Here is a 23,946-nt window from a genome sequence, read left to right as displayed (position 1 = left end):
GAAGATGGACCGTTCCACATATCCTACGAAGAGGCAGGCATAGCTGGGGCCCATGCGGGTGCCCATGGCAACTCCTTTAGTTTGGAGGAAGTGGGAGGATTGAAAAGAGAAGTTATTCAGGGTGAGGACCAGTTCAGTCAGTCGAAGGAGGGTGTCAGTGGAAGGGTACTGGTTGGTGCGGCGGGAAAGGAAGAAGCGGAGGGCTTTGAGTCCTTCGTGATGGGGGATGGAGGTGTACAGGGACTGGATGTCCATCGTGAAGATAAGGCGTTGGGGACCGGGGAAGCGAAAATCATGGAGGAGGTGGAGGGCGTGGGTGGTGTCCCGAACGTAGGTGGGGAGTTCTTGGACTAAAGGGGACAGAACTGTGTCGAGGTACGCGGAGATGAGTTCGGTGGGGCAGGAGCAGGCTGAGACAATGGGTCGGCCGGGGCAGTCAGGTTTGTGGATTTTGGGCAGAAGGTAGAAACGGGCGGTGTGGGGTTGTGGGACTATGAGGTTGGAGGCAGTGGATGGAAGATCCCCTGAGGTGATGAGGTTATTGATGGCCTGGGAGATGATGGTTTGGTGGTGGGAGGTGGGGTCATGGTCAAGGGGGCGATAAGAGGAGGCGTCCGCAAGCTGGCGTTTGGCCTCAGCGGTATAAAGGTCGGTGCGCCAAACTACTACCGTGCCTCCCTTGTCTGCCGGTTTGATGGTGAGGTTGGGGTTGGAGCGGAGGGAGTGGAGGGCTGCACGTTCTGAGGGTGAGAGGTTGGAGTGGGTGAGAGGGGTGGACAGGTTGAGTCGGTTGATGTCGCGGCGGCAGTTGGCTATAAATAGATCGAGGGCGGGTAAGAGGCCAGCATGGGGTGTCCAGGTGGATGGGGTGTGTTGGAGGCGGGAGAAGGGTCGTCAGAGGGTGGGCGGGAGTCTTGGTTGTAAAAGTAGGCACGGAGGCGAAGGCGGCGGAAGAATTGTTCAATATCTCGCCGCGTGTTGAACTCATTGATCCGAGGGCGTAGGGGAATGAAGGTGAGGCCTCTGCTGAGGACTGATCTTTCATCCTCAGAGAGGGGGAGGTCTGGAAGGATGGTGAAGATCCGGCAAGGTTGGGAGCTAGGACCTGGTGTGGGACTGGAGCTGGGGGTGGGGGCGGGGTTAGGGGCGGGGACAGAGATCGACGTAGGGGCGGGGTTAGATGTGGTGACATTGCTCGGTGTGGGGGCGGGGTCAAGTGTGGGGGCAGGGTCATGCGTCGTGACAGAAGTAAGCGTGGGGGCGGGGTTACGTGTGGTGGCGAAAGTCGGCGTGGGGGCGGGGTTATGCGTGGTGACGAAGGTTTGCGTGAGGGCAGGGTTACGTTTAGTGACGAAAGACGGCGTGGGGGCGGAGACACCTGAGGCGTTGTGGTCGTGCAGGTTAGTGATGTCAGTGGGGGCGGAAGTGGCTGAGTGTGTGGCTAAGGATAGCTGGTCGTGTCGTTTCATGGCTAATTGGTGTTCATGGAACTGACAACCGGAAGCGGCAGATACAAATCACTATAAATGCCAGAGGAAACATCATAGAAGCGCTTCACAGGAGGCTCCCAAGCACTGAGGATGTCACCTAGACAGGGGACGAAACGTCTGCAACACAAATTCCCAACTCAGCAAACAGAACCACAACATAATTTGAACAATTATAGAGTATATCCTTGCCCATAATAAAAATTGCATTTGGTTTAATCAGTAGTGAAAAAAGCATAGATATGTGCTCAGCTCCAATTTAACAAAGCCTTGTCTGTTTTCTTCAGGGTGAGAGTTGTCAAAGTGAATGCCATTATGTACATATATAGAAGAAAGTGAGGACTGCAGTTACTGGAGATCAGAGCTGAAAATGTGTTGCTGGAAAAGCGCAGCAAGTCAGGCAGCATACAAGGAGGAGAATCAACATTTTGGGCATGAGCCCTTCGTCGATTCTCCTGCTCCTTGGATGCTGCCTGACCTGCTGCGCTTTTTAGCAACACATGTACATATATAGAATCAACTTTCATTAATGTTCATTTTGATCACTCCAATATTTCTTGTAGAAGTTATCAATATGTTTCTGGATATTCCACTCAGATATGCTCCTCATTTTGGAAGCCAACGTCTAACAGCTTTAGGTGAGCACTTAGAGTTATACAGATGTACAGCACGGAAACAGACCCTTCGATCCAAATTGTCCATGCCCACCAGAAAACTTAATGTAATCTAATCCTATTTCCTAGCACTTGGCCCATATCCCTCTAAAACCTACCTATTCATATACACACCCAAATGCCTCTTAAATTTTGTAATTGTACCACCTCCACCACTTCCTCTGGCAGCTCATTCAAAGTACGAACCCCCCTCTGCGTGAAAATGTTGCCCCTTAGGTCCCATTTAAATTTTTCTCCTCTCACCCTAAATCCTCCCCCATGCCAGGGAAAAGACATTGTCTATTTATTCTATTCGTACCCCTCATGATTTTATAAACCTCTGTAAGGTCACTCCTCAGCCTTCGACGCTCCAGGGAAAGCAGCCCCAGCTATTCAGCTTCTCCATATAGCTCAAATCCTCCAACCCTGGTAACATCCTTGTCAATCTTTTTGACCCCTTTCAAGTTTCACATCATCCTTCCGACAGGAGGGAGACCAGAATTGCACACAATATTCCAAAAGTGGCCAAACTAATGTCTTGTACAGCTGCAATATGAACTCCCAACTCCTATACTCAACGCTCTGTCCAATAAAGGAAAGCATACCAAACACCTTCTTCACCAACCATCTCCCCGTGACTCCACTTTCAAGGAACTATGAACCTGCACTCTAAGGTCTCTTTGTTCAGCAACATTCCCTAGGACCTTACCAATAATTACTACCCTGATTTACCTTTCCAAAATGCAGAAAGATCACATTAATCTAAATTAAACTCCATATGCCACTTCATGGCCAAATGGCCCATCTGATCAATGTCCCATTGTACTCTCAGGTAACCTTCTTTGTTGTGTACTGCACCTCTAGTTTTGGTGTGTAAGTCCTGCCCTGAGTTGCTTTTCCAAAATGCAGCACCTCTCATGTATCTAAACATGTTGGACTACCTGGGACTCACAATAGCATTTAGCTTACTAGCAGCTCATAACCCTCTTTTGGTCTCCTGGAGTTTGAAAACTGGTAAGATAAATGCTATACCTATGGATGTATTTACAAAGTTAGGAATTCCATTATCTGTTGAAGTTCAATCAACGCATTGTCAGAAGATTTCAACAATTTCTTCATCATCATTCCTTAAATTTTCAGAAAGACAAGCATTTGTATGCAACCTGTGTACATTGAAGCAAAGCTGAAATTTAAAAAATGACATTTCCAGTCTCAAACAGACAGCTGACAATTTGAAAATCTTTCAAGGAGGAGGAAATTAGGAAACAAGAAAAGTAAGCATGTTTCAGAAACAAAACAAAATTGGAAATATTTTGCAAGTCTGGCAGCATGTGTGGAGAGAAAACAAATTAAAACTTCAGGTTGATGGCCATTCATGAGATTTATTCTGATCAGTTCAGGCCACTCTACTTGAAATGTTAACTCAATTTTGCTGTTGACAGATGCTGCAAATCCACTGAATACAGATTTCCAGCTTCGATGGTATTTTGCTGTTACATTTTAAATGTTTATATTTATTCACAGTAGTGCAAGGTTCGCAAAATAATTCTCTGGAGCGTGATAACTTCAGCGCAAACTTCTTTGTATCACTCTAGCGTTAAATAAATGGCAACATCTTCAGCTGAAAAACTGTTAGCTCACATTGTTTGGTGCAAACATTGCAACTTGCCAAAGTCCATTCAAGCAGAAAATGTACATGTTTGCCTTCCTCCTCATTTAAGTGGTTTCTGCATGCAGCTCAGCATGATTCATATTACTGTTCAGCTGCAAAACACAAGGCACAGACCAATAGAATACTTGGCTGTCAGAGTGACGGCTTGATTATTAGATTCTACACCATACTTTAAAAAAAAACCTGAAATCATACTACATACTGCTCAGAAAGATCATACAGCAATAAGTTTTCTTTCTATTAAAGCTTGCTTAGTCTTTGTTAAGAGTTAATTCTGCAAATTCTTTCTACTCGTGATATGACAGAGCCCGCACATATAGTTAGCCTAAATATCCTAAAAGTACTCTCTTTCTCTTCAAAAGAAGTTACACTGAATTACTGGAAGCTGTTGCATTATTTGAGTTCTGCAACTGCAGACAAAGGAATTGGAATCCAGGCAGAGAACTTTGCAGCAGTGGCGTTGGAGGGTTTAGTCCCGGAGGTGGAGGTGGAAGAGAGAAGTCAAGTTTCCACAGTATTTCACAATTTCAAGTAGCGCTTTCTGAAATGTGTGGGAGCAGGTAGCCAGGAGCTCAACTGCTGGCATGGTCTGACCCCAAGGACCTGGCAGGAGTATCAGAAGAAGCTTAATAACCTCTAGCAGGTATTCCTGGTTAATGAATGAATCTTGACATGACATCTCACATGTAACAGACCACCACTCATACTACTAAATGAACAGCACCCCCAACACTCACTACACAGCTGTCTATAGTAGTCAGCACTCAAGTCCAAGTTTCAGCTTATCCTCACACAAGTTTTAATCATCTCAGCCTCACATCCACAACTCACTCCCTCCTCATATATGTAGCTATTCAGTTATAGTAGCCACATCACCTAAATACAGTGCAACACACTGACCTGCTTCTCCTCTTCTCATTCAAGGAAGGTTAGCACAGAATATAAGAAAGCACCAAAGAAGCAGAAGGTGCCAGGCATATCCTGATACTCCAAGCTCCAAGAAAGAGATGGTGCACCTATATCGTGTCAGATTTGACAATGCCCAAAGTATCAACCATCACCAAAATAAATCATGACAGTGATATTTTGCCTTTTTAGTTCTTTTCAAAACCAACCCCACCATTTTCCTGCATTCTGCACCCTCTCAAAAGCCCAGATGATATGAGCACAAACATTTTGCTTGCATCACATTTTCCCATCTCACTTAAATCCTTTCATTCTGATTTTCTGTTTTCAGGCAGCCAAGAAGTGCCACCTCCCCAGCCAAACAAACACCCATGAGAAAGCGAAAGACCAGCGCCATGCCAGTGATGAAGAAGCACCATCACTTGAGTACAGAGATTAACACTGTACATAACCTAAAGGCTAGAATAGAATCAAACTCAGCATGTGGTGAGGCATCCACAACAGGTAGGCAATATGCATTCAAGCTCCGTCAGGGAAACAGTTGCATGTAAGTTCTGCCACAGTAGATTGAGATAGTGATAGCAATGGGGCAGCAAACGAAACAAAGCTGATGACAATATTCCAGGCAGCCTCTGATGCCATTAAGCAAAACATTGCATAATAAATGGAAATATCTCCAACAGAAAAATTTTTGGCTCACATTGTTGAGTTCAGGTATCACAAGCTGTCAAAGCACCAACACGACATAGAACATCACATATGGTCGGAAGCTCATTCTTAACATTATGGAAATGGTGCTCAACTACATGGTCACACTGGCAGACCAATCCATGACAGAGGGCTTGGCGGCTGCTGTCTCAGCTCCAAACACAGCACTATGTGGAAGCTTCAAATCTTTCCATGTTTCAGTGGGAGGTAGGGTAAAGGCCATGAAATCCAGGCCTATTGCCACGCAAGCTCAGGCTGTTGCCAACAGCATGACAGATCACAGAGGTCAAAGGGGCACTGGAACTTCCAATCAGAATCCACTTAAACTTCTACAAACTTTGTCTAAGCAGAAATAAGTCAAAAGCAATAATAAACTGGATACACCCTAAATACCATCTATGTCTCATTCGGCGAGGTGTAATATTTGAAGGGATATTAAAGCAAGGATAATGGTATAAAAGGCCAAGTTCTCGACTATTTCGTACATTCTATTGTTGTGTAATCTGTGTGATTGTTAGAGAAGCTTGGTAATGGTGAACACTGAGTACAAGACTCATTATCAACAGGAAACTTACCAGGAAAACTTCAATATTCTACAAATTCCATGATCAGAGTGGTAGTATTCAATAGGCCACAACAGAATCATTATCACTTGACTCTGATGACCTGATTGTATTGAGGTCTAATTTCAGTATGCTTCTATGTTGTGAAAAGTCAATGACTTCTGCAAATCAGAGCTCACCCTTTCCATCACTTAAATGATCTACCAAGCTTCTAAAGAATCATCACTGAAGGAGTAGCACAAACATTGTAGGAATTAAGCCAGACTTGCTGGTGACAAATTAAATATCAACATTATTAATCAGAGCAGGAAGTCTGCGTAGAATACCCAGTGAACTTTCATACATTATGTCTTTTAATATTAAGCTTGTTCTTTCTTCGCCACAAGTATATTAATATAAAATTCTCTTGCATTTACCGAGCCAAGATTTCTGAAGCCGAATTTTCTATAGGAAATGAATTTCTGAATCATGTCTCAACATCTTTCTATACTTCCAATAATCAGCAGAATAAATATTGAGATTTGTTCTTCTGGATTGTTGATCATATTATTGTGTTCCACATAAATTAAATGTAGGATAATAAAAATAGGGAAAAAAAAACTTGCAGGACTTCATTTGGTCAGATAACGGATTACCTTGAAAAGTGGCCGCATTGCGTGATATTAAAAATTTCAGTGTCGAGCTGGATGTTTGAAGCAAATTTTGAATGTCTTGACGAGCTGCTGCTTGGTATCGCTCCTCCATTTTTCTTGTACAGCATGTTAGATCCTTTGATGTGCACACTTGAAGATCAGAACCTAAAGAAAAATGCAGAAAATAAATGCTCATTTCTTCTACATTTGATTGAAAAATGCTCAGTACAAATAATCTAATAATTGATTTGAGACAGAAATTCTTAAATTCTAATTTTCTTGACATTGACACATTCAAATTAAGTCTTCATTTTATGTCAGGTATAGACTGTACTTATGAAGAACTCAGATATTAATAAAATCAGAGCGAAACGTCATTAAATGGCAGATTTTACATCCTCAAAATGCAGCCAATTACTGTTACTGTATATAGTAGCAAGGTTAAGGAGAGTAACATACAACATAGAGCAGTCCACATGCTGCCTGGCTTGCTGTGTTCCTCCAGCCTCCTTCCTGTCTAATTGAGATAGATGACCAGTCACCTTGCTTTGGGAGCTGTGATGGTTGAGGTACAGGCACTCACTTGAACAGGAGGTTCAGCATAATGTCTTATCCAACAGATGGCTCCTCAAACAGTACAGCATTCTTTCAGTACAGGAATTGAAGTATCAACTTGGATTTTGTGCTCAAGTCTATAAACTACATTTTAATTAGCCAATACAGCAATAATAATTCTTAATAATTGCTGAAAAGTAACACATTTTGATGAAGTTTTTTGTCTTACACACATCAGGACAATTCACAAGAATACCAAGGGTATTGACATTTTTACACTGTATGAGGAGTGTGTGTTGAATGGTTGATAGGGTTGTTCCCATGCAGAAGGATAGATCCCAGAAATTAAATGTCAATCTGCTCAGAACATATGTCTCTATGTGTGACCATAAAGTCCTTCCACAATTCAGTAATTTTAATCCAAGCAGAGTTCAAGGTCTTTTACTCATGCAGATTTTGGTTATTCAGTCTAAGTATTACAGATAAGTTAATCATCAACAATGAACATTTCTGCATAACTTCTTTCACTGTTTCATGCCAGTGTTCAAGTTGCAGGCTTTTCACATGTTCTACTTGCACAGCTCTTCACAGACAGCCGACTTTAACATTCTGCATTCATTTAATCTCAAAAAGATTTGAGTGTGTTCTTTTTTTCTCCTATATGATTCAGCTTCCATTTGATTTCACAAAACTCTGGCATTACAGCCAGGAATCCAAAAATGCAAATTCCCCTTTCCAGCTATCTGAAGTTTTAATCTCATTTCAGTTCGGGGCTGTCTCAAAAATACAGGTTTTGAATCCAATGTTTATGCAGATAATAGTTAGTGTATGCTTATCCTGTTAGTCACAAAAACAGGGGAATTTATCGTGCATATAATTGCAAGGACACAATGATAAGTTAAAAACTGATGGGCCCTCAGCTTTAATTTGAGCATTGGATTTGGATATGATAAATATAAATCCAGCCCAGTTGATCTCCAAAGCGTTAGTATCCATGCCATGTGCCAAAGTTAGGATGGTACCCTTATTCAGTCATCAACAGCATGGCACAGATAGGATTTGTGAGTGTGATTACCAGACAGCATCACTGATGTTTATTTTTAAATCACATTCCTACATTTGTCTCATCCCTTTATTGGATCAGACCCACAAGAGGTTATTGTAGAGATGTGGAATAATGGTGTTAAGAGTCTTCAAACTTGACGCCATGTGGCAGGAAATTTCATGCCATCTGGTCAAACAAGAGCAATGAACTCCCTGCTGATTGCATGTTCTGTCATCCGTCAGTTTATGAATTAATATGCCTCCATGTTGAACATCATTTGGAAACAGCATTAAAGGCTACAACAGCATGATTGATATTATCTGTCACATCAAACATGGCTCAAGAAGGAAGGTAAAAGTGACTGCCAGTGACATCAAGGACACACTTGACCAATGGTGGCACTGAGGGCCAAATAAAATTAGAATTGGAACTGGTTGGAGTCATGCCTGGCACAAAGGAAGGTGGTTGTAGTTGCTGGAGGTGAGTTAAGTTAGGCTCAGAACTCCTCTGTTGGAATTCCTCAGGATGATGTCAGAAGTTCATTGATTTTCAGCTTTTTAAATCAATTACCTTCTCTCCATTATAAGGTCAAAAGGGAGGACGTTCACTGATAATTGCACAATATTCAACATCATTCACACTTCCTCTGATACTGAAGCAGTCTATAAGTAAAAGAAGTGAGATCTCATCATCTCCAGGCCTGGGCTAATAAATAAGAAGTAACATTTGTGCCACATATGTACTAGGCAATGGTCATCTCCAACGAGAGCGAATCTAACCATAAATCCTTTGACATTTGATGACTCCCCTTCTATCAAAATCCCTACGGTATAGCATTGACCAGGTACTAAACTGAGCTGAACTGAACAAGGAGCTGGACATATGCATACAATGAACTCAGAAAGTTAGCATTCAGTTCCAGCAATGAAACCATAAGACCATAAGACAGAGGAACAGAAATCAGGCTATTCAGCCCATTAAGTCTGCTCCACCATTCAATTCAGGCTGATAAGTTTCTCAGCCCCATTCTTCCACTTTGTCCCCATAACCCTTGATCCCCTTGATACTTGAGTACCTATCTGTCTCAGTCTTAAATATTCTCAATGACCTGGCCTCCACAGCCTTTTGAGGCAATGAATTCCATATATTCACCAATCTCTGGCTAAAGACGTTTCTCCTTATCTCTGTTCTAAAAGGTTCTCCTTTTACTCTAAGACTATGCCTTTGGATTCTCATCTCCCCTACCAATGGAAACATCTTCCCAACATCTACTCTGTCCAGGCCATTCAGTATTCTGAATGTTTCAATTAGATGCCCCTTCATTCATCTAAACTCCATCACATACAGAACAGGAGTCCTCAAATGTTCCTCATATATTAAGCTTTTCATTCTTGAGACCACTCTCATGAATCTCCTCTGAACGAGGTCCAGGGCCAGTACTTCCTTTATGAGATATGGGGCCCAAAATTGTACACAATGCCCCAAAGTTGATCTGACCAGAGCCTTATAGAGCCTCAGAAGTACATTCCTGCTTTTATGTTAAAGTCCTCTCAAAATAAATGCCATCATTGCATTTGCCCAGTACTGACTCAACCTGCAAGTTTAACTTGAGAGGATCCTGGACTAGAACTCCCAAGTCTCTTTGCACTTCAGACTTCTGAGTTTTCTCCTCATTCAGAAAATATTCTATGCTTCTATCCTTCCTAACAAAGTGCATGCCCTCACACTTTCCCACATTGTACTCTATCTGCCACTTCTTTGCCCACTCTCCTAACCTCTCCAAATCCTTCTGCATTCTCCTCACCCCCCATGGGAAATTTAGCAAGGCCAATTCACCTAATCTGCACATCTTTGGACTATGGGAGGAAACCGGAGCATGAGAAGAAACCCACGTAGGCACGGGGAGAGTGCGCAAACTCCACACAGTCGCCCAAGGCTGGAATCGAACCTGGGTCCCTAATACTGTGAGGCAGCAGTGCTAGCCACAGAACCACCATGCTGCCCCAAGTCCTCTAGGACCCTCCCTGATAGTAGTGATTCCTGAAAGAACACCATTAAAACCTCCACTATTTATTCAGCTATCTCCCTCAGAACTCTGGAGTACAGTCCATCTGATCCAGGTGTTTTATCCAACTTCAGACTATTCAGTTTTTCTAGCACCTTCTCCTTGGTGATGGCCACCATTCTCAGCTCCGTCCCCCTCAATCTCTTGAATGTTTGGAATATTATTTGTGTCTTCCACCATGAAGACTGATACGAAGTAATTATGCAGTGCCTCAGCCAGTTCCTTGTTCCCTACTATTATCTTTCCAGGGTCATTTTCCAGTGGCCCAATGTCCATTTTGTCCCCTCTTTTGCCCTTTATATATCTATGGAGCAGTATGGTGGATTAGTGGTTAGCACTGCTGCCTCACAGCACTAGGGACCTGGTTTGATTCCTGCCTTGGGCAACAGTCTGTGTGGAGTTTGCACATTCTCCCCGTGTCTGCATGGGTTTCTTCTGGATGCTGCAGTTTCCTCCCAAAATCTAAAGTTGAGCAGGTCAGGTGAATTGGTCATGTTAAATTACCATCAGTGTTAGGTGCGTTAGTCAGGGGTAAATTTAGCAAATGGGTCTGGATGGGTTACTCTTCGGACGGTCGGTGTGGACTTGTTGGGCCGAAGGGCCTGTTTCCATACTGTAGGGAATCTAATATAATCTAAGGAAACTCCTAGAATCTGCTTTTATATTACTGGCTAGATAACCCTCATATTTAATCTTCTCCCTCCTTATTTCTTTTTTAGTTGCCCTCTAATGGACTTTGTAAGCTTTCTAATCCTCTGCTTTCCCACTGTCCTTCACCACATCATATGCTTTCTCTTCTGCTTTTATGCTATCTCTGACTTTCCCAGTCAGCCATGGTTGCCTCGTCCTCCCTATACCATGCTTCCTTTTCCTCAGGGTGAATCTCTGCTGTGTCTCCTGAATTATTCCCAGAAACTCCTGCCATTGCTGTTCCACTGTCTTTCCTGCTAGACTCCTCTCCCAGTCAATTCTACATAGCTCCTCCCTCATGCCTCTGTAGTTGCCCTTATTTAGCTGTAATGCCGTTACCTCTGATTCCATCTTCTCCCTCTCAAATTGCACTGTAAATTCAATCATATTATGATCACTGTCTCCTAAGGGTTCCTTCACCTTAAACTCCCTTATTAGGTCTGCCTCATTGCACAACACTAAATCCAGTTATGCCTACTCCCCAGTGGGTTCCACCACAAGCTGCTGCAAAAAGCCATCTCATAGACATTCTTGCAATCTACTACCAACCCGATTTTCCCAGTCCACTTGCATATTGAAATCCCTCATGATCACTGTAACTTTGCCTTTCCTGCACATCTTTTCTATCTCCTGACTACTGTTTGGAGGCCTGTACATAACTCCGACTATGGTTTTCATTTTACCTTTGCAGTTCCTCAATTCTACCTATACATATTCTTCACCATCTGACTCCCCACTTTATTTCTTACTATTGATTTAATTTCATTTCTTACTAATAAGGCAACCCTACACCCCCGCTCACCTGTCATTCTTTTCAATATGATAAGTAGCTTGAATATGTAGCTCCCAATCCTGATTCCCCTCGCAGCCACATCTCCATGATGGCCAACATGTCATACCTGCCAATCTTGATCTGCGCCACAAGCTTATTTACCTTATTCTTTATACTGTATGCATTCGGATATAACACATTCATTCCTGTATTAATTGTTATCTTCTCATGGTCATTCGCTAGCCCCTTTCATACACTCTGTGCTACTTGTGCCTGTGCTGGAGATTTCAATAACCTCTCCTGAATTCTGCACTTGCACCTCCTCCCTCAATGCAGATTTTCTAAAATCCCGTATAACTGGAGCCTCCGCACCCACTCTGCTCTCCCATTTAGTTTAAAGCCTTGTCTACAGCCCTACTTATGAGACTCGCTAGGACTCTGGTCCCAGCATTGTTCAGATGAAGACCGCCCCATCGGAACAGATCCCTTCTTCACCAGTACTGGTGCCAATGTCCCAAAAATTCACATTTCTCCAACTTTGAGCTGCACATTTACCTGCTTAATCGTATTGGCCCTGTGCCAATTAGCACATGGCTCAAGTAGTAATCGGAGAGTATTACCTTTTTGGTTCTGCTTTATAATTTAGCTCCTAACTGTTCATACTCAATTAGCAATATCCCTGCCCTAGTTTTATCTATGTCATTGGTCCCTACATGGACAATGACCATTGGATCTTTACCCTCCCACTCCAAGTTCCTCTGCATTCCAGATTAGATATCCTGAACCCAAGCACGAGGCAGGCCACACAACCTTCGGGACTCTCGATCCTGGTCACAGAGGACGGTGTCTATGCCTCCAACTATACAATCCCCATTTACAACATTAGCTAGTCAAAAACCATATTGAGTCTTAACACAAGTCATTGTTTAATATAATGTCTTGTGACAATTATAAGGGACTTTTCTGAAACCACACCAAAGACTCCATATTTAAAGAAGGGTATAATTTTCCTTGAATTACTTGAAGCAAAGGTTCACTGAATTGCTTCCTGGGGTGAAATGTTTGGCAAAAAAATGAGGAGATGAGTGACTTTGGTCATTTAGAATATTTCCACTCAAATAATGAGAATTGTCTTCACTCAAAAGGTTGAGATTATTTGAAACTCTCTACATCAGAAGGCTGTGCGTTGAGGCATGCTCACTAGGTAAAATTAAGTCCCTCAATTGCCATAGTCTTCACAAATGTTAAAGCATTTTAAATCCTCCAAATTAATCTGACTTTCAGGCCCAACTTAACAGAAAGCATGGACCAGAATTCTATATTTAACAAGAATTATTATCTATTACAAATAAGTAGACTGTAAAAACAGATATGCAATTATGAACAATTATCATACAACTCTACCAGTTAAAATTCTAACCCCTTTATATAGTGGTTGTCATGAAGTCAGCCAGCAGAACAGCATAAAGTATGGGTTCCCTGAATGGCACTTGCCAATCCAACTGAGCTTGGGAACACAACTTGAGTGAAGGCAATTCCATAGCCTCACTGAGGACATATCTTGAACAGAAGCACTCTAGGTCAGCCCACAGCAAAACCCCAAAACAAAGCCAAGCCTCAGCCAACCAGTTAAGATGTTCTTTGGGGTCCAAGCCAGCAAGCCATTGTAGTTGCTGCTGCTATGTGGACTTGAGACAGCAAAAGAGTGCCACCATATCTAAAAAGAGAAAGAGAACTCAAAGGCCAGTGTCCAGGAGAATGCACACCCTGGAACGTCCATCTATATCTGAGTTGGAACAGTTAAAAAAAGTATTGAGGGGCAACTTATTTACACAGAGACTGGTTCATATGTGGAATAAACTTTCACAGGAAGTGGTGGTTGCAGGAACAATTACAACATTAAAAGACATTTCAATAACAGCATGAATAAGAAATGTTTGGAGAGATAGGGGTCAAATGCAGGCAGGTGGGACTTGTTTAGTTTGGGATTCTGGTCAGCATGGACTAGCTGAACAGAGGGTCTGTTTCAGTGACTCCAAAACTATGACTATGACTCTATAACTTGGCCTCGATCCTGGCACCTTAGCATCAACTTTTATAAAATGATCAGTCTTGGAAATGGTCACATAGCAAGCCATAACTTTCAGGGAATTGAAGAAATCTCTATCAAGAAAAGCTATTGGCACACTATGATCCCAAGCAACATCTGGTATTGACTTGCAAGGTCTCCCCATTTGGCATCGGGTAGTATTTGCTCAAAGGTGGCCCAATGGAGAGGAACGTTCAATAGCACATGTAGGACTTTGGCTAATGCAGATCATAAGTACGCACAGATAAAGAAGAATGGTTTGATGGTCACATTTGGAGTCAAGAAGTTCCACCAACACCTTTAAGGATGTAGATGTTTAATAATAATGGACAACAAACCCTTGCTAGGTCTATTTAAGGAGGTCAAGGCAGTGCCACCCTAGCTTCAGGCCAAGTCCAGCAGTGGGCTCTAATACTATGTGCATATGATTATGTTGGAACACCATCCAGGAGCTAAGTTGCATATGCGCATGCATTGAGCTGTCCCCCATTGGCAGACCATCACCAGTGGTATCACCAAAGGAAGAGTCTGTAATAGTTTTAAATTTTCTGGACACACTTCCAATCACAGTTAACAATATCAGATTTTGGATGGAGAAAGATCTGGCCCTGGCAAAACCTAGAACAGCTGGTGGTGATGAGGGAAAGCAAAGGGCCATCACAACCAGAACTGAAACCTTTTTGAACATGAAGAGACCAGATCACAGTAGAGGATGGCATATTTGTGGGCGGCACGGTGGCACAGTGGTTAGCACTGCTGCCTCACAGCGCCTGAAGACCCGGGTTCAATTCCCGACTCAGGCGACTGACTGTGTGGAGTTTGCACGTTCTCCCCGTGTCTGCGTGGGTTTCCTCCGGGTGCTCCGGTTTCCTCCCACAGTCCAAAGATGTGCGGGTCAGGTGAATTGGCCATGCTAAATTGCCCGTAGTGTTAGGTAAGGGGTAATGTAGGGGTATGGGTGGGTTTCGCTTCGGCGGGTCGGTGTGGACTTGTTGGGCCGAAGGGCCTGTTTCCACACTGTAAGTCTAATCTAAAAAAAAAATTATTAGGGGGAGCAAGAGTGACTTGAGCAAAGGTTGCCACCAGATCCAACAGGGTCATCTAAGGGTTTCCATAATGAAGATATTGGTGAGAAGTTATCTCTAGTAGCCAGGATTGGATGCAGACAAAGCTGACTTGGTGGGGCAGTGCCCACAAGGACAAAAATTACTGCCAGCAGCTCCCTCACATTCATGGGAATGGCTGAGTAAACCCTAGACTACATCTACTATGCTGTTCCTTTCATGGACTCAATTGGTGGGAGGCATGGTTGATGCAAGGTCAGGTTCAGTGACATATAAAGTTTGAATAGGGGCAGCGGTCCTGAATGAGCACGTAGACCATCTGGAAATTGCAAACTCACAAACGATGCAGGAATAAAACATGTCCGCTTCACCAATAGCCTTTCCAACTATTTTGGATCCCAGGGTTCTCCCTCTCCATCAAATATAGATAGGGTTAATGGTAGTTGTCTTTTCCCTAGGGTGAGAGATTTCAAAATGAGGGGGCATACTTTTAAGGTGAGAGGAGAGAGGTGAGAAATTTATAAAAGACATAAAGGACAAATCTTTTACACAGAGGGTTGTTCACATGTTGAATGAACTTCCTGCCGAACTGGTGGGTGTGCGTACAATTACAATGTTTAAAAGACGTTTGGAAAAGTACATAAATTGGAAAGACTTGGAGGGATATGGGCCAGGAGCAGGCAAGTGACACTAGTTTAATTTGGGATTATGTTTGGCATGGATTGGTTGGACCAAAGAGTCTGTTTCCATGCTGTATGAAGCTATGACTCTAAGTGTTGGAGATGCCTTGGAATCTGAGATGGACATGACAGATGTTACAGCCTTGATGCCTTTGCCATCCGAAGAAGAGAATGAATTTCTTCCGAAAAGCTCTGGGCTCAAGAGCTGAGTTACTGTGTGTTACATGCTGCCCATACAGAGGCAGACTCAGTGCTAAAATGTCCCAGGAGGAGCTCCAAAAAAAAACTGGCCCGTGTCCTTGGACTCAGGGAGGAGTGATTGTAGCGAGGTGAGCCAGATGGACTTCAGAGAATATGAGTTCCTCGATCAGGGCTGTTAATCTAGTCCAATCAGGGACCCCTGGTTGAAAGATAAAAACAGGATTATCTGGGGGCATGCTGGGTGGCAGGGGCATGGGCTGGATGCTGCAGCAGTATATAGTAAGCAGGACAGGGGTAGATGTCTGGTTCATGACCACTGCCATTCGACGTCTTAAAATGGCAGTGCACCAGTTGCAGGATGCTCAGGTGTGCAGTGGGATCCTGTCTGCTCTCACCCCTGCACTCACAGAATTTCACATTCGCTCAAGATACTTCTCACAGGAACCTGTGCCCCACAACCTGAGCTCCCTCCGGAGTTTTAGTTTTGTCCCTTTTAGGGACATAAAATGGCGGGCCGTCTACCAACTGCTGCTGCACACCATCCACCTCTTTTCTCTCATCCACCACCCGAACATGCCTTGGCATGCCCATTTGCCACCAAGTGGTGGGGATCCTGAGTGGAGGGCTCTCTACGCGGGAATCCTCCCCCTTTCTCTTGGTGATCTGGGGTGGAGGGTGCGTCATGCAGCAGACCCCTGCAACCACAGATTGCGGTGATTCATGGACTCACAGTCCAACTGCTTGTTCTATGGTGCAGTGGAGTCCGTGGACAGTGTATGCATTGGGTGTGAGCATTTGCACTCCCTTTTGATTTTCTTAAAAACTTTCTTCTCTGTTATTGGTTGCATTTCAGTCCAATGCTCCCGATCTTTGGACACACGGTGCAGAGGGGGCAGGGTAGATCAGAGGATCTCCTCGTAGGTCTGCTCCTGGGTCTGGTCAAGCTGGCATCAAACACTTCCAGGCAGTGGGCCATGGAGGGGGCTGTTAGAGCCAATTGCCTGCCCCTCATCAGTGGTTGCTTTCGAGACTGGAGAAGGAGCACATGGCGTCTACCAACACCCTTGAGCTGTTCAGGGAGAGGTGGGCACTATAAGGAGTGGAGTGCTTTATTACCCCCTCCACCTCTATTTTGATTTAATCTCTGCCCTTCCTTCACTTTTTTGATCATGCAGCATTGCCCTTTAATGAGAAAGGCACTGCCTGCGACCAGCCACTCTGGTGTTTCCTTTCTTCCTGGCGGTGGAAAATAAATAAAGGTTTATGTCCTTGTTGTTATTAACTGTGTCCAACACCTGCACACACACAACATGGGTGCTGGCAAAAAATAAGCACGACTGTTGTTAGGTGGTAGTGTGGGGGAAAAAGGATAAAAAAAGAAAAAAGGAACAAAAGAAGGTAAAAAAACATGAGTATCAGAGGTTCTGTTCATTCTGAGAGCTGGATCAGTGTCAAGGAGTCTACAAGCTTATGTAAAAGGTGACTTTGAGATGGGATACTGGCCTCTATGGGGTTATTTCAGAAACAATGCAAGTCAACCCGTTCACTCCAGATATCAATCTAGTAAATCACAATTGAACAACCTCCAATGCACTTACATCCTTCCTTAAATACAGGACCAAAACTGCACACAGTGTTTGAGATATAATCTCAACAGTGCCTTATGAAACTGAGGAATAACATCCTTACTTTTCTGTTCAATACCTCTTGGAATCAACACTGTGTAATTGCATAAAGATATCCTTGTTCCTGTACTAACTCCTAACACTCAGGGCCAACATACCTTTTGCCTTCTTCACCACCTCCTGTACTTCATAGAAGGTCACAGAATCCCTACAGTGTAGAAACAGGCCTTTTAGCCCAACAAGTCCACACCGATCCTCAGAAGAGTAACCCACCCAGACCCATTCCCCTACACTATTACTCTATGTTTAGCCCTAATTAATACACCAAACTTACACATCCCTGAACACTAGGGGCAATTTAGCATGGCCAATTCACAAAACCTGCACATCTTTGGATTGTGAGTGGAAACTAGAGCACAAGGAGGAAACCCATCCAGATACAGGGAGAATGTGCAAACGCCACACTGTCACCCGAGGTTGGAATTGAACCCAGGTCCCAGGTGCTGTGTGGCAGCAGTGCTAAGTACTAACCTACCATGCCACCCTGAGCCATTTGGATAGAGATTGGTTAGCAAACAGGAAACAAAGAGTTGGTATAAGCAGGTCTTTTTCACCAAGTTACAGTCAGTGACCAGTAAGGGGTACCTCATGGATCAGTGCTCAGACCCCAACTATTCACAATAGATATTAATGATTTAGATGACATCGTATTTGCCCCGCATTCGTCCTTACTTTCAGTAGCTGGTGTACAAGGACATCCAAATCATGTTGAACTTCCCCATTTCCCAATCAATTGCCATTCATATCATAATCTGCCTTCTTGTTTTTGCTCACCTCCTGTTTATTCACAATACTTTATCTGCCATACATTTACCCACTCATTCGATTTGTCCAAATTGTTTCTGAAAAGGGAAAAGGGTTGTTAAAGAAAGGATTGTGGAAAACATTATTGCACATTTTAAAACCAAGTGATCTGACACTCATTGGCAGACAGGAAACAAAGAATTAGCATAAGCAGGTCTTTTTCACCAAAAAACATCGTTACATTCTCTTCACAGTTTACCCTCTCACCCAGTTTTGTGTTGTCTGCAAACTTAGAGATATTACTTTTAGTCCTTTCATCTAAATCATTAATATCTATTGTGAATAGTTGGGGTCTGAGCACTGATCCATGGTCATTGACTGCAACTTGGTGAAAAAAACCTGCTTATGCTAATTCTTTGTTTCCTGTCTGCCAACCAGTTCTCTATCCAAGGCACCAGCCCCTCTCCCACATGCTTTAGTTTTACATGCTAAATTCTTATATTGGACCTAATCAAAAGACTTCTGAAAATCTAAGTAAACCACATTCATTGGCCCCCTCCTACCAATTCTACCAGTTGCATTCTCAAAAGGCTCCTGTAGATTTGTCAAACATGATTAAATCCATGCTGACTCTGTCTGATCCTGTTGCTGTTTTCTAAATACTTGCTATTAAATCGTTAATGTTGGATTCCAGCATTTTGTCTTCTACCAATGCCAGGTTAACTGGTCTCTAATTCCATTTCCTCTCTATCTCATTTTTGAATGTGGTGTTGCAATGGCTACAATTACAATAGGAATGGTCCAGTGTCACTAGAATCTTGAAAGATGACAATGAGTGTCAGATCACTTGGTTTTAAAATGTGCAATAATGTTTTCCACAATCCTTTATTTTAACAACCCTTTTCCCTTTTCAGTCCATAATTGAAATTACAATCAAAGGTGGTCTTTACAAACCAATTGGATTCATGCAATCATCAATGGTAACATGACAGACGATATTGCTGAGACTAGTTTTTCATTCCAGATTATATAAACTGAATTTAAATACTACCAGCTACCATGATGGAATTTGAATCCTTATCCTTCGAGCATTGGGATAGATCTCTGGGTTACTATGCCATCAGCGAAGAGGTGAAAAGGACTTGGAGAAGAGAGATTAAGGAATATCAAGTTTTGATAAGCAAAAGCATCATCTCAGTGAAGCCTGTAAACTGGAGCCAATGACTAACTTTCCCAGTTTTACTCCCTCCAAACATAATAACATTTTATTTTTGTTGTCTGTATGTGTGTGTAGGGAGTTTTAGAAGGAGCTTAGAGTTTTAATTGGTAGAACTATATGGCAACAGCTCACTTGTTGTTTACCTGTGATTAGAATCTATTTATTCATAAATAGTAGCCCTTGTTAAATCCAGAAACATAATCCATGTTTTCTGTTAACCAGAATCTCTCAGACAGGTAAATGTGGACTTTTTTGTACTTTGATAAAATTTTTAGCTTTTGCGACAACTCTTGAAGTAACAGATCTTGATTTCCAATGACAACATGCCCACGAATGCAAATGAATTTCTCAGTTATCACTGTTGGGAAGATTGACCTGTCTGAAACTTTCTTCCAACTTAATACCAAGACCTTAATCTTTCATAGCAGCCCCGCTTCTTTCTGTTTTTCTTCCAATTGCAATTCTGAGTCTTCAGACTGAGTCACTGACAATTTGTATCAGCTCGGAGAAAGCTTTGTCCTGTAGATATATTGCCCATCAACTTACTAGCTTTCAGAAACAAAGTACCCCATAACATTATTTTGCCTGCATTGGACTGATAAACAAGAGATACCATCAGTAAAAATAAACAGTCTCCAGACTCCAATGTCAATTATTGTTTTCTCATTGAAGTAATTCTAAACTAGCCAAAACCACTTTGCACTTCAGTCACCTTCGATTTACTACTTGAACCAAAGAAGTTTCTTCACAAAATTAGTACATATGTTTTTCTAACCTTACATGTCACTAGTCTGATTATGTCCACCTTTAACTCTTATTTCTAAAACTGCTGACATTTCCTTTTTCTTTAATTACAATTTCTATTTCCTTTCTTCCCCATCCCATGAAACAGATGTCACTCTGTTGCCAAATTGTTTTCTCGTTCAGGAGTTTATGAGCTTGTCCTGTTTAGTGTTAAGCATAAAAATCAGTACAAGTTTCAAACTAACCATCTGAGGAGATTTACTGGAGATTAAATAATGGCACAAGATAGGTAACATTTTAATACAAAATTCAGTGACACAATCAAATTAATTTAAATAAGAAAACATTGGAAAATAGGGTTTCTGATACCTGAAATTTATTTCCATTGCCTTAAATATTCACAACATTGCACTTAGATCTTTTTAAGGTATTTTAAATATTCTTGCAGAAAAAAATGGAAGACTTAGCTTGATCAATTTCAACAGTTTTGTTGGATATCTATTCACTTCTCTATGGAAGCACAGTAGTCTACCACACCCAGCTGGCATTTCCAACTCAATGAAATGGGTGCTAAAGCAGCATACATCTTAGTGAAATTAACATCTGTGCCAACAAATGCTGTATTAATTTAGCAGTAACAAATGAAGAACAAGTTTCTTTCAATCTCCAATTTGCCACATTCAACATTTTCTGGGAACAACAAGGTTATTCAGAGTCAGCCATCAGTTCCACAGTCTGTTCACTGGGTGGCTCTGCAGCAATCTGATTTAATCCATCAAAATAAAGATTACCAGCTGCTCCATCCATGACTTTCCTTCATTATCAAATCAGAAGTTGGGATGTTCACTGAAGATTGGAAAACATTCAGAAATTCCTCAAACAATGGAGCCAGCTGTGTCCACTTAAAACAGGAATTGAACAGAAACCAAGCTTAGATTGACAAGCAGCAAGTAATACTTGTGCCACTCCAGCGTCAGGCAATGACCATCACCAGCAGGAGAGAACGTAACCATCTCACCTGAAGATGCAATGACACGACCATTGTTGAATCTATGACTAATAACATTCTAACGCTCTCTACTGACCAAAAGCCAGAACTGGACGAACCAAATCAAAATTGTGTCTAGAAAGCTTGTAGCGAGTACCCACTTCTCAATTTCTCAAAAGTCGGTCTAACATGTACAAGGCACAAGTCAAGAATGTGAAAGAATACTCTTCACTTGTCTTGTGAGTGCAGCTGCAACAACACTCAAGATGCTTGACCCCGTCCAGGACAAAGTGGCCCACCTGACTAGCACCTCATCTATCAGCTTCAACACTCACTCATGACACCATTGACACAGAGTGCAGCAATGTGTATCATCCACAAAATGCATTGCAGATATTCACCAAGGCTGTTTGGACATCACCTTCCAATCTAAGACCAACATATGTATGGGAATATCACCATTTGCAATTTCTCTTCCAAATCATACACCATCCTGATTTGCAATTAGATCACTGCTTCCCATTATTACATGATCAAAATCTTGTAACTCCCTTCTAATAACATGTATGTCTCTATACTTCTAGGACTTCACGATTTCAAGAAGGTAGCTCACCACTTTCTCCCCAGCCAGCAAAAGCTACATCCTGTGAACAAATAAAACAAACTAGACTTAGACAACCCTTAAAAGTAGTAAAAGTCACAAGGTATTATCAATGAAATATGAAAACTAGGACACACACAGAGGTGTGAGGAAAAATAAAATTTGTACTAGAAAGATGGTTTCTAGGATTCAATCTAGGAGCAAACAGCTTAGTGCCTTCACTGCTTGAGATAAGGCTGCAAATGGTAAACTGATTAAAATCAGGCATGAGCCTGAATTGAGGGAACGGAGATATATCAGAAATGATTGCAGAGATGGCCATAAGCAAGATCTGAAAGGAAAAATGCAGTGCCAGGGATCAACATGGATGAACATGGCTTGGAACTTAGTGTGAATTAGGAAAGGTTCAGATGACCTCAAGAGGGTGAAAGCTGACAGGTCGGCCACAATTAAATTGGAATAGTCATGTAGCAAATGCATAAATGAGACCATCAACAAGAGATGAACTGTGGCAGGGATGGAGTCAGGTGATAAAACAGAACAGATGCAAATAGTTTTAGTCATGGTACACATATGTGGTGAGAAATTTATCTTAGGCACAGATAAAGACACCATATGTAACAGTCTAGTTCAGCTTCAGTTAAAAGGAGAGGGATGGTGTCAATGGCTAGAGGATGAAGTTTGTAGCGAACTTCAATAACAATAGATTTGGTTTTTCATATTTCTTCATTAATTTTGTAGATTGTAAGCATTACATACACGACCAGTATTTGTTGTCCATCACCATTTACTCTTGGACATTGAGGTGCCCTCATGAAAAACTGCAATTTACATGGTGTAACTACACCCACTGTGCTGTTTAGAAGAGAGGTTCAGTATATAGATCCAGCAAAAATGAACCAGCTGGATGGTTTGTGACTTGCAGGGGAACTTGCAAGTGATGATAATCCCATTTTCCTGCTATCCTTGTTCTTTCAGGTGAAGCTGATTGCCCTTTAGAAGGTTCTATTAAAAAACACTTTTTAAAAAGCACTTGTACATGGTGGACATTGGTGTCACCATTTGTCAGAGATGGGTGTATAAGGTGATGGATGGGATGCCAATCAAAGATACATTTGTGTCCTAGATGACATTACACACATCCACCTTATAGATGGAAGAGAGTGTTTTGGGTGTTAAACTAACTTCTGGCTAGTCACTGTTAATTTCGCTACCCATCCTTATTGATCGGTTTATATTATGCAAAAGATGACCATAAGAAAATGAATATTTTACATACCAACAGGTTAAAATGTAATGTACTTCACTATATTAATCCCATCACATCTTATTTATGCAATCACATTTCTATATCACTTCAGGGCTTCACATTTTTATTCTTTACTCCATAAATGAAGGATCAACCTTCACCATTTCCACCAAATACACCAGGATAGCAAGAATGAACTCTTCCCTTGCTTTACAATATTCCAATGAAAAATTCTCTCCCCAAAACCCTGTTTCCCTCCTCCATGACCCTGAGACCTCTTCCTATGGCATCTTCCCATGCAGTTACAGAAGGTGTAACATTTTCTTTTATACCTCCTCCACTCTGTCCCAAATATTCCCTGAATTAGCAATTTACTGTATTCCCTTCATTCGAGTTTATAGTAGTCAATGCTCACAATTTGGTTCTCTCTACATTATGGAGATCAAACCCAAATTGTTCGCTTTGCAGAGTGTCTCTGCCCAGTCATAAACATGGCCCTGACTTTCCAGTCACTTGACATTTTAATCACACCATCTTACTTCTGTGCTCATATGTCTGTCCTGGACGTGCATTGTTGTCCAACAGAAGCTGGAGGAATAGCATTTCATTTTCCGTTTAGACATTTTACAGCCTTCTGGATTCAATATTGTGTTCAATAACTTCAAACCATGGATTCCGTTTGCTAAATTGACTTGTTCTTCACACCATCACCAGCTCCCATCCCGAACTGTAGATTTTTTGCATCATGTCTTTGCAGTTTTACATTCAGTCAAAGCTCATCTATATTCTGACATGAGCACCTATTTTGGATCTATTCCTTGTCTTCACAATAAATATCACCTCTCCCTTGGCCTTTTGTTCTATGGCAACTTTCATATCCAACTTAACATAATCTTTCCCTGACTTTCCTTACTATTCCACTTACTCCTCATCC

At 42.1% G+C, this 23,946-nt stretch overlaps 1 protein-coding gene across 1 annotated transcript in view; it reads right to left on the bottom strand.

Moving 5' to 3' along the window:
• Positions 1–23,946, bottom strand: part of gpc5a (glypican 5a) — a 1,004,507-nt gene that overhangs the window by 965,021 nt on the left and 15,540 nt on the right. The window contains exon 2 of the mRNA XM_060825935.1: positions 6,625–6,786. Within this exon, the coding sequence (XP_060681918.1) occupies positions 6,625–6,786 (162 nt within the window). The remainder of the gene's footprint in view (positions 1–6,624; positions 6,787–23,946) is intronic.

Source organism: Hemiscyllium ocellatum, chromosome 6 (genome assembly GCF_020745735.1).
Source record: "Hemiscyllium ocellatum isolate sHemOce1 chromosome 6, sHemOce1.pat.X.cur, whole genome shotgun sequence".
In the NCBI taxonomy this organism is placed as follows: Eukaryota; Metazoa; Chordata; class Chondrichthyes; order Orectolobiformes; family Hemiscylliidae; genus Hemiscyllium; species Hemiscyllium ocellatum.
The sequence above is the reverse complement of the archived record's forward strand: the minus strand, read 5'-3'. Positions and strand labels throughout refer to the sequence as shown.